This window comes from Bidens hawaiensis, unplaced genomic scaffold (assembly GCF_021521415.1).
Source record: "Bidens hawaiensis isolate Kalapana, Puna unplaced genomic scaffold, B.hawaiensis_p1.1 tig00005307_1, whole genome shotgun sequence".
NCBI classification, from domain to species: Eukaryota; Viridiplantae; Streptophyta; class Magnoliopsida; order Asterales; family Asteraceae; genus Bidens; species Bidens hawaiensis.
This window is the reverse complement of record NW_027491338.1, coordinates 1,300,216-1,312,795: the sequence shown is the minus strand read 5'-3', so window position 1 is coordinate 1,312,795 and position 12,580 is coordinate 1,300,216. Positions and strand designations below refer to the sequence as shown.

Below are 12,580 nucleotides of genomic sequence, written 5' to 3'. Positions count from 1 at the left end.
ACATGGACCTTCTTCTCGAGTTGATGGGCAGCGTGGACTCCGAATACCCTTAAACAAACGTGTTTTGAAAAAAATAAAATAAATAAATAGAATTGTTGTGTGACAAATTAACAAAATGTCAAAGAAATACACTAGTGGCATCAATTCAAAACACGTAAGGCATTATTAATATTCTCATCACACATCATAGATGCTTAATATACATAATAATATTTTGATATTAATATTATTGATCATTGATGTAAACTTGAGTGGATGATAATTTTGAAAAATATGGGTTCAAATTAAAAATATAATAGCTGACGTGGCGTTACAACAGGACCACAATAACATGTGAAATTCTGTTATAAAACTAACTACCAAACTTCATATTGAAAGATGTATAATTAGTCAAATTGTCAACTCAACTCAACTCAATTATCTCCGACCACCGGAATGAATTCCGACCAAACGACTATATACCGAAGCACGGTCCGCCGAAGAATCTGGCCGTTAAGGCGGAAGAAGAAGAAGCTGCCAACGGTGAGACTCGGAGGAAAGCGGCAGTTACTAGTGAGGATATTGAGACGAATTCGAATCAAGTGGATGAATTTGAAGAAGGCCTGTACCTTAAAGAAGCTAAAAGAGTATTATTATTCGGTTTTGAATGATGTCATTGAAGCCGGAGGAACATTCGAGACGTTCCAACAACGGCTTATGTTGGAAACGTCGTTCGCGGTGCCTGTGTTAGGCCTTTCGTTCAACACGTATCATTGATCGATCGATTAGTCGTCATCACCACCCCCGGAAATCTGTAAGGGGTAGAGGTATGGTCTGTCTGTATGCGTTCACTCTTTCTAGGGCCTGCCGATAGCTTTGCTATTAGTGTGATTTTTTATTAGGTGTATAGTTGTAAACTTAGTAATTGTTTTTTGCTTATCCCCAAAACAGTGCATTACACGGTACTTATGGAATTAAATGATATATCGCTTGCTTGTTCAGTTTTAATTATTATTATCTTATAACCGGTATTTAAACATTAGATAGAAACAACTAGCAACATTTGAATAGTTAAACCAAGTCTTTTAAAACCGCGTTTAGATCTTAAGCCCTTATGGCCATAACTCAACATATTAACATTGACAAGTTTGTTTTGTATAAGACAACAAAATCTTTTTAAATTTATTGAATAATGAATAATATGACAATTGGTTGTGTTTTGGAATCAATAAAACACAGCAATTCCAACTCATATTGTCATGTGATAGTTGTCGGGTAAAACACTAGCCAATAAAACAGATATGGGACACCGTGATTCGTGAACTCGTGATGTGGTTACATAATAATAATAATAATAATAATAATAATAATAATAATAATAATAATAATAATAATAATAATAATAATAATAAGTCTTTTAGACTGATGATTAAAGATCAAGTGGTATTTTTTTTAGTCTTTTAAGCCAAAAAGGTATTGATAAAATTTGATATTATTCAAGTCTATTAAGCTAGTGATCATAACCCAAGCTCAAAACAATACGAAGCGAGCTAGAAACTGATTTTGTGTAACCATATTCAATTTGAGACAGTTTGTGACTCGGTGACCTAAATTGCTATTTTGATTGTTGATGTTAATATTAGATTATCTTAACTCTTAAACAAGGTTCAAGCTACACTTGTATATCAAATGTTTACATAAGACAAGTAACATGAGCCAACTAAGATTTTGTTATCGAAAAATACAATTTATGTCAAAACAAATATGTAGCTAACAACGTTGTGTTTGGCTTTATAGAATTTTCATAGGCGTGTAAGGACATAAACTACCGGTTAAAGATCTCTTTAGTCTCTAAAATATTTGTCCGGCAAATATTTGAATGCATTTAAAGGTTTATATATCAAAAAATTCAAACTTGTTTTACGAGTTGTTTGTTATCTGTATTATATTATAATAATGCATACGAGATTTGAGAAGTATACCTTGATGATGGTTTAGCGGTCATTGGTCAGAAATATCAAGCATGAGGACTGAGGCAAAGTTATTTCTAATAGCACCGTAATTATTGAGAGCTTACTAGTTTGTAAACGACTAATTCAGAAAAACCATTCACACATTACAAAATTTTAAGTAATTGCGCTTTTTGCGTTTTTTAAATAGTAAAGAATAACCTAATAATTAGAACCAGTCATTGCCCATCTTGATTTGTGGGAGTTCATTTTGGTCGTTGATATTCCCTATTTGTAGGATATGTTAAATCCCTAGTATTAAGGTTGGATGCATCATACAGGCCAATAATAATAATAATAATAATAATAATAATTTTTTTAGCTTAACATTAACACAATGCTTGTGACGATTTCCATGACGCGGTCTCATGAATAATAATAATATATACTATTTAATGCAAAAGATCGATCAGTAATTTGAAAACCAGGCTGCACGTCCTATTAATTTAAAAGTCGTACACATCAACCTGTTTAGTTAGATAACGAGCCAAGCCGAGCCTGAGCTTAACTGGACTCGAGCTCTGCTTGTTTTGACTTATTAGGGCTTCGGCTTGAGTTTGGATCATTTCAAGCTCTTATTCTTAAACTCAAGCTCGGCTTGTCGGTTGTTTTTTCAAGCTCGGGCTCAACTCGCTTATTAATTAATTAATTAATATATACACACACACACACATACGTTTTCGATTATTTGTATATATTACAAGAAAAAAACTTCAAACGGGCATAAGTCGGCTCGAGCTCGGACAGCTATCTTAAACGAGCCAAAGTTCAATTCAAGCTCGATTAGGTAATGTAAAACTAATACACATAAGTCTAAAATAGGTGAGACTTAAAAACACACAAGGATCAAGCTCAGGCTTAATAACTAAACGAGTTTTGTTTTAGCGGGGACTCAGCTTGAGCTCGAAAAACTCTGCTTGTTTCGAGTTTTATTTGCACCCCTAGTTGCATGTGCAAAATATAGGGCGTGTCACTTTGACAGCTTAATTTACTAACTTGAAACATATCAACCAATCGACCCGACACGTCTAACACCATTGGGTGACAAGTTTATTTTTTAATTAAAAGTTAAAACAATAATAATAAAGAGCTAGTAATGTTTTGAGTAAAACGATATATAATATAAGGTTGCAAGTATATATTTTATCAGTACGTCGTGCTTATCTATTCTATTATTAAATTCTGAATTTAGGGAATCTAATTGACATACTAACAAACTTGAAATTTTATCTTATTCGAAACCCATATGTTAATTAATATTAATGTGATTATATTATACTTGACCAAAAACGCGAAACATGACATTAAAAAAAAGTAAAAGAAAACACAAATCTTATGAATTTAGAGTTGTAAAATGATGCTATGTATATAATTAGTGAAATTCTTCGCACGCTGAAATTTGATAAACGTATCATAAAATAATGTTTACGGTGGCATCAGACATAAAATAAGTTGCAAACGTAAGGCTACTGGTTACATTGTGGTGCAGTAGTGTTTCGAATTTTGATAGCGGTAGTGAAGTATACCCAAAAAAAAATATTAGAACGAACTCGCATTGAAACTTAAAAAAATTGAAGATTGGGCCATTATATGAATAAGATTAAGCAAAACTAGTATAACATATTAATAGACTCAAGATGATACTACTATAGGCCCATCATGCATTTATTTTTCAACAGACGTCCTAACGTTTATTTTATTTACAAAGTTGATAAAAAAAAAAACAACTAATCGCAGCCACATATTTAAGTATTTTAACAAAAGTTAACGAGCACATGTTATTAGAGAAAAATAAAAGTATAAAGAATTAAACTAGTTAAATGCGTATGCGATTGATAATATAAGGAATGAAACTGAAAATTAAATAGAAAAAAATTAAAAGGATGATAAGTTGTATAATCTAATTTCTAACGCTACTTTTTATCGTTTGGAACATGCACAAAAAAATGTAGCATGATTATATAAAAATAAAACAAATACAACTTTTTAAAACAAATTATATTATGAGAAATATATATCAACTTATAATAAGTTATCATTTATGTAAGTATTGTCTTAAGAATAACTGAGAGTAGCTTAAAATGTTACGTCGTTGGGACAAAATACTTTGCCAATTATTGATGATATGCAATCACACTCACACCTGTCATTTTTTAAATTATTGAAACCAAATTTTAAATAAATATTTTCAAAGATACGATTATATTAAGATATATAAAAAACTGTTTTTAATGGTGTTTGTATGAAAGCCTTTTCATTTTAGAGTTTCAATTTTAACCCTGGAATATCAAAATGTACTAACTTTTAACCCTTTTAATATAATTAAATTTTAATAATACCTTAATTTTGGTATTTCAGCTAATTGCGGGTGAAGTAATTTAATAAAAATCTATTTTTAGCTACCAACGGAGATCTTATTATAACCGAACATGTTCAACAAGAAGCCAGAGCTACAACCACCAAATTGATAAAAATCATAAACGGATATTGTTGTTTTTAACATATAGATAACTAGGATATAGACCCGTGCGTTGCATGGGTGAAAAATATTTAAAGTGAATAAAAAAATGTAAAAAAATTGAATGATCTTTGATTTTTAACCAGGTATCAGCGGAACAATATTGTTAATAATAGCTACTTGTTATTTATTGATTGTCAACGTATTAAGAAGAAAAATAATTAGTGAATATATTATCTAGGCACCAGAGTTATGTTTTATAAAACTAAGAATCATAAAAAAAAACTATTATTCCTCATGCCTGCATCCAACAAAACATATACAAATTTATCAAAAGAGTTACGTTTGTACAAAATAGACCAAGTCAATTTAAAACAGTTATGGTCCAAAATAATTAATGTTTATTTGAGTGATTAGTGTGTCATTTTGCCAATACCAAAATACAATTTGGACAATTTATACATGTTTCAAAATTTTACCTATTAATATAATACATTACATAACCAGATGGCCAAATTTATGCGACCAGCTAAAAGTAAAGTGCACTTCCAGAATGAAATTCTTCAAAATCTATATAGTACGGCATTGTCTCGTTTTCTAGTTTATAGTCATAAAGTAGAATTATGCAAAAAAGTAAGATATCCGGTGCATTGTCAAAAACCAAATAAATGGTTTTATTGGTTATGGTTGACAGACAATTTTTATTCATAGAAAATGTCCAGGGTCAGTTACAAGTTTTGCGGGTCACATAATGTGTTTAGGTTTTTAATCAGTATTTGCAAGATGATAGATACAGTTTGACCTCATATAGTCAACGCTGTAGTTTTAAGTTTGTTTGCTACAGGGGGTATTATGGGAAATATTGATTTAGTATTGTTTCGATTCAGATGTTCGGACAATATTTGAAGCTCATGTAGTGAGATTAAATTTGACAAATAATCACGGTAAGAGAAAACCACTATAATTGTTCAAATAACATTATATACATCGTAAGAATTAACACAAATTCCAGTTCTCCATTCATTTTAATGCAACATGGCTTTCAAGAAAATCGTCATTTATCAAATGACTCGGGCTTCGTTTATACGTCATGCATTCTTCCTCAAACTCTAGGTTAAAATAAAATAAATTTAAATCAATTCTACATTCTCTCATGGTAATGCAAGACATAATTAGCAAAAGATACTACTATCGATCGACCAACAATCATATTGAAAAAAGTATATATCGGACTTACCATTGAATGTAGTATTTGTTTCCAAATATTGTGGTTGAATTAACTTCCTTATTGTTAAGTGTTGACTCACCAGATCCCACTTATTGAAGCTAACATGTATCCAATTGAAATCCGTATCCAATTGAAATCCTCTGTATTTCATGAATGCAGAGATGTCATTTACTTTATAAAGAGCACATTAAACTGATAATATAAAATGCATTAAACATTTAATGCATTACAAAACTGAGGGAGCTGAACCACACCCCAAATCCAAACCGATATACCATATACTCATTAAAAGTTTGATTTTAAAAGTGAAAGTAAAGCATACCAGTAAGTCAAAATACCAAAAAATGTCTATGAATCAGACTGCAGTTGCAGCACCTTCATCATATGTATAGTACTTTCACCAAAACTCCATGAATAGATGTTAAATCGGTTCTTAAATATGCTTCTATGTGTTTTGGTAAAAAACTGACAATGATAATTTCGTAACCAAATTAGTAATTGGGACTTGGTGCTTATATGAAATGAACGTAAAAGTGCTTGAACACAAGGATTTGTTGCGAGGAAAAAACCCGTTATCCTTAGGATAGCAAGCAAAAAACCCCGGGCGGTGAAAACTATCACCACCGGTTTATTAATAACAAAGGTGATTACAATGGTGGAGCTCAAACTTGATCGTGATTACAGAGAATGCGAGTACTAGTAAGTCTCGTGTGTCTAGAGTGTGTGTTATTATCCGGTTTTGAGCTCTATTTATACAAAAAGTAAAGCTAACAATATGTCCTATATTTAAGGAAACTACGGAATTATTCCAATTAGCCGTTAGCCCTTCAATCAGCACGTTTCCTTTCTTGTCACGCTTTATTAACTGAAAGTGCGAGTCTTTGGGAGATCACGATAACAATCTTTGACCTGGTAAACATAGAAAGAAACAAAAATCGTGTTACATATATAATGTAATTAGGATACCTGTTACCTTTGACGATACCGCATCTTGAATTTGCTCTGAATAATGTTTCCTGAGGATACCGGAAATCCGTGCCCTAACAATTGTCCCCAAATTTTAACAGCTGTAGATATGCCTTACAGCGGTAAAATTTTTGAATTTTGAATTTCAAATCTTGTGCAGTGGATACTTAATACACGCGTCAGCCGTTTTGACTACTCGCCAAACCCTAGGTAATCCTTATAACTACCCAGATGATTAATATTGATCTCATCTTCTCTTTTCATCCAGGTAACTTCTCTCTTTTCTATCTCCTGTATCTTTGTGAGATCATGAGTCCTAAGCTTCATAAGTCTGGTGTCGAAGATTTCGTATCGCAAAACCTTTTCGCTAGTCCAGCGAGTGAGATGTGCATTTTTGGTGATGTAGACATCGCCAACTTGCGGTCTCGAGGATGCTTTTCTCTTCGAACAGTTTTTAGACCTTTCGACGCCGCCCTTTCTTCTGACCATGTCTCAAAAACTTGGATTTGTTTTTCGTTTCTGCCGTTTAAAATTGGCTTTTCGTATCCATTTCCTGCCTTTACAACAGAGTTCTCTTCTAGAACGGGTATTAGTTATGCCCAAACCATGCCGATGGTTTGGAGGACCTTGTTCGTTCTAGAGAGATTGATTGTTGATCATGCTCTTGATTTCACCTTTTCTGAGTTTGCATCTGTGTACGATCTTCGCAGTCATGGATCTTCAAGATATCTTCTCAAAATCAAATCTGGTTGTTCCCCATTGGTTTTGAAAAATACTCAGAATAACGACCAGTGAAAGAGACAATTCTTCTTCTTGAAGAGAGACTCTTTCCCTAATTTTGATAATCTTCCTTATCTCTGGATCTCTAAAAGTAGGATACCTTATTTTGAAGTCTTATGCTGACCTGTTTACATCTGACATTCTTTGTTTTATTTTTTTGCAGCCCTGAAGTTCTTCGAGATTGTCCCTCCCACCAAAGAGACCGAGGCCAAACTTGACTCTTTCTTTCTCATCGACGAGGAGGAAAGGACGTTTTATTTTCAGCCAAGCCTTCAAGAGCCATCGCCTTCAGCCGGCTCCGTTATGTCTGGTAAGGAATGTTGAATTGTTAGTATAAATATTTTTAGGATTTAGAGATACTAACCTGTACACTTGTAGGTAAATCTGCCTCAGTCTTTGCTTTGGATGATATTGACAGCATGGTCTCTACCCGTAGTACTAGGAAAAGAGAAGCCGCTCCCGTTCCTCAGTCTAAGCCCGAGGGCAGTCGTGTCAAAGCTTCGAAAAAGAGGAGGACTCAGGAGACCTTCGATTCTTCTCCGACAAGTGACCTTGAGTTTAATCAGGTATGTCTTTGTATTTTATCCCTATATCCCGTAGATAATTTATGCTGGTGTTATTTTGGTTTCAGGGGCTAGGATTGTTATCTTCCAAATTCAACGATCTCCATCATGAACTCCTTGAGGCCAACACTCGAATTGCTGAGATGCTGAAGATCGCGAATGCCAAGACCGGCCTTCTTGACAAAAAGACGAAAGAGATCGATGACTTGAAGCAAGAACTTTCGCTGGCCAAGAAGGAGTTAGTTCACCAAGAGGTAGATCGTCTTGTGCAGATCCAGGAGGTCACTGATGGAGCGAAGAAGTCGGCTGCTATCTCCATCTTTCAGTCCCGGCTTAAGATGGCTAAGGAGGCTAAGGATGCAGGGTTGGAGACCCCTTTCTGGGATGTGGCTGCTTAGGAGAGAGTCCTGGCCGAGCTTAATGGCGAGAATGTGGAGGATGTCGGTCCTAATGGAGCGGAGAAGTCTACAGAGGAGGTTGTGGAGGTCGTGGTGAAGTGCGATTGGGCGATGATAGTGGTAAAGACAAGGCTTGAGCCCAATTTTTTATGTGTTTGTCTATGGTTTGATGTTAGGTTGTGATGGTTATTCGAATAATTTTTATTTTCCTGTCTTGAACAAGTAGGCTTAGGATAATAGGATACATGGGTGGAGGGATCTTGACTTTCCAAGACGAAGCCCATGATATCTTGACTTTTGAACATCTGGCAGTATTCGGGTGGAGGGATCTTGGCTTTTCAAGACGAAACCCAAGTATTGCCTTTCTAGATTCCTGCACTTTATGATTAGTAATGATATAATCTTTTGGCTTTAAGTATTGTGTTCAATAACTTGTAAATTTTAGTTGGAAGATTATATGTCTTTAATTTTCTGAAATAAGTTATTTTGATGATAATGTATCCTGAAAACATGGTTCTAAAATATTTTTACCATTTTGAGAATAGTGAATCCTGATTGTGAAATGTTTTACTGATTATAAGTCTTTAGAAAACATAATCAAAAGGATTATCAGGAATCGATAAAAAATATCTTAAGGATAATGTATTCTTACGCCTTGTGTGAGTTATCATAATCAAACCAAAATATTATATTTTGAAGTATAAATCAAGTGATAAAACTAAATGTAAAGAGTACCTTTGTGGAGATCATTCATAAATCTAATGGGCTTACATGTGATGTCCCTAATCGTTGATCTTTTTAAGTATCAAGCTTCTGGGGTTTTGTTAAGTTAAAAACGACTTAGTATCCTTCATAGATTCAGTGATCTGTCAAAACAAAGTTAGGTAATTCTGGCGAAAAGCCCATTAACTGGCAATAAAGCTTTTTAACTGGCGACTAGGCCTTTACTTTAGAGACATGAAAATGTCCAATCTTGAGATAATACTGGGGAAGATCCCAAAAGCATGGGCATGATTATGCCAAAACTTTAGATAACACGAATGTGTTATAAACCTTAGATAACATGAAAATGTTATAAACCGTTTGTGTGACACGTCTGCCACTTATCTTAAGGATTCGGTATATAGCCAACAACAGACGGATTGTTAGCTGGTCTGGTCAGCCTGCCTCGAACTATACCCGAATCATCGTGCGCTCTAAGCGTCGTTAGAAAGGTGAAGACCTTTAAACCATTCGAGATATTCGGGATATCTTATTCGTGCGCCTCTGGCGTTCGTTGGAAAAGTGATGACCTTTAAACCTTGAGGGATATCAGGGATATCATATTCGTTTGGGAGGTGATCAACCTCTGACTGTTGTCGAGATAACATATCCTTAGGATAACTGCAAAACACTAAGCTCTTGATGAGGGGTGGGTGTTAGCCTGGCTAACATCCCTCCGATGCTTAAGTCAGTAAACTTGATTTAGAGATAATAAAGTTCAAAAAATGTAAAAATAGATGAGGGAACATACCTTTATCCTGAGGATATGAACATACCAATCAGTTAAGTATTCTAACAAAAATACGCCTTGAGATGGATGACATTCTAAGCTCTTGGTACGGGAACACCTTCCAAAGTGACTAACCTGTGGGCCCCTTTTCCTGCCTCCGAGTCTATCAGGTAAGAACCTTCCCATTTTGGAGCTAGCTTTCCATCTACTGGGTTAGTGGTATTCTGGAATGCCTTTCTTAATACCATATCTCTTACTTGGAACCTTCGAACCCTGATATTCTTGTTGTAAGACTTGGCTATTCTTTGTTGGTATGCTTCCATTCTAATCCTGGCGAGATCTCTAAGTTCATCGATGGTATCCAAGTCTTCGGTAAGACTTTGGTTGTTAGACTCAGTATCCTGGATGCTGTTTCTTGCTATAAGGATCACCATCTCGGTAGGGATAACAGCTTTGGCCCCAACCACCAAGGAGAAAGGTGTCTCCGTTGCGTTTTTTGAAGTGGTCTTGTCGGCCCAAAGAACAAATGGCAGTTCCTCAGCCCATTTACCCTTCTTGGACCCCAATTTCTTCTTCAGATTGTTGATAATGATCTTGTTACTGGATTCTGCTTGACCATTAGCTTGAGGATGTACTGGAGTTGAGGTCACCATCTTGATTCCCCAACTTTCACAGAAGTTGGTTGTTCTTTTTCCGATGAATTGTGGTCCATTGTCACAAACAATATCTGCTGGGATACCGAATCTTGTTAAGATGTTGCCTTTGATGAATGAGATCACATCCTTTTCTTTGACTTGAACAAATGCCTTTGCTTCGAACCACTTGGAGAAGTAATCCGTCATGGCTAGCATAAAGACTTTTACACCAGGAGCCTTGGGCAGCTTTCCCACAATATCCATTCCCCACTTTACAAATGGCCATGGGGAGATGATAGGATATAATGGTTCAGCTGGTTGATGTAATATGTTGCTGTGTCTTTGGCAAGCATCACACCTCTTGGAGAAATCCATTGCATCTCTCTTCATTGTTGGCCAGAAGTAGCCTGTCCTTAGTATCTTGGATGCTAAGGCTCTGCCCCCAGTGTGGTTTCCACAATCGCCTTCATGTATGTCTTTGAGAACTTCTTGTGCTTCTTGATATTCCAAGCATCTCAGGTATGGACCTGCAAGTGATTTTCTATACAAAACATTATTTAAGACAATGTATTGGGTTACCTTCATTCGGAAAGCTCTGGGATTTTCCCCTTCTGGGATCTCGTTATCCTGAAGATAACGTATTATAGGATTAGTCCAAGACGCTGGGTTATCCTTAGAATTCGAAGTCTCTAAGACTCCGAGGTTCTCTTTTGTTGCTGGAGTCAAGATATGCACGATAGGTATCTTGACATCTCCTGGTATCTTTAGAGCTGATGCCAAGTTTGCTAAGGCATCTGCTTCAGTGTTCTCTTCTCTTGGTACCTGCACTATGTCAAATGTCTCGAAATACATAGCTAATTGCTTAACTATTTCTAAATATTTCGCTAAGTTTTCTGCATTCGCTGCATAAGAGCCATTGAAATGGTTAGCTAATAACAAAGAATCAACGTAAACTTGAAGATACCTGACCTTTCATATCCTTAGCTAATTGCAAACCAACTATTAAGGCCTCATATTCGGCCTCATTATTAGTAGCTAGAAATTCACAAGATATAGATAGAGGTATAATGTCCCCCTGTGGCGATATTAGTAGGATACCTAGACCTGTTCCTCTTATATTGGAGGCACCGTCAGTATGTAGGGTCCAACTTTCCTTGACCTCCCATTTCTGAACTTCTTTTTCAACTTCTTTAATTATATCCTGGCTAAAATCAGCCACAAAGTCGGCAAGTGCTTGAGACTTGACGGCTGTTCTTGGCTCATACAAGATATCGTATGCACTAAGTTTCACAGCCCATTTTGCCATCCTACCTGACATTTCTGGTTTTCTCAAAACAGCTTTAATAGGATAGTTAGTTTTTACATGTATAGCATGAGTTTCAAAGTAGTGTCTTAGTTTAGTTGAAGCCATTATAAGTTCTAAAATTAACTTTTCAAGATAAGAATACCTGGATTCAGCATCTAGCAGACTTTTACTTACATAATATATTGGATGTTGTTGACCTTCATGATCCTTGACCAAGATGACACTGATTGCACTCCCAGAAATGGCTAAGTACGGGGATAAAGGCTCACCATCAACTGGCTTCAATAGAAGTGGTGCTAAGGATAAGTATTCCTCCAGGGACACCAATGCCCTTTCTTGCTTTTCTCCCCATTCGAACTTTTGATTCTTCCTTAGGATATCATAGAAGTCTTTACACTTCTCTGAAGATCTTGAGATGAATCTGTTGAGAGCAGCTACTCTCTCGGTTAATCTTTGGACATCTTTTACATTTCTTGGTGATTTGATATCCAGGATAGCCTTGATCTGCTATGGACTTGCTTCTATTCCTCTTTTGGTGACCATGTATCTTAGGAATTTTCCTTCTTTGACCCCAAGGTGACACTTGGCTGGATTCAATTTCATGTTGTATTCATCCAGGATATCAAATTCTGTTGCCAAGTCTTTGAGATGATCCTCAGCCTTCTTCGACTTTACCACCATGTCATCTATGTAGACTTCCATCGTGTCCTCCAGTTGGTCTTTGAACATCATGTTGACGAGCCTTTGGTAGGTTGCACTGCATTTT

General features: G+C 35.6%; 1 protein-coding gene across 1 annotated transcript; it reads left to right on the top strand.

Moving 5' to 3' along the window:
- The first annotated feature begins 435 nt into the window (after positions 1 to 435).
- On the top strand, positions 436 to 784 carry LOC143629591 (uncharacterized). Its single transcript, XM_077098832.1, has one exon. It carries the CDS (start codon positions 436 to 438, stop codon positions 754 to 756), a length of 321 nt encoding a protein of 106 aa, XP_076954947.1. The 3' UTR covers positions 757 to 784.
- Positions 785 to 12,580: the final 11,796 nt, after the last annotated feature.

Excerpts from the sequence above, each read along its gene's own strand:
- LOC143629591 (XM_077098832.1), top strand. The coding sequence starts at position 436 with ATGAATTCCGACCAAACGACTATATACCGAAGCACGGTCCGCCGAAGA.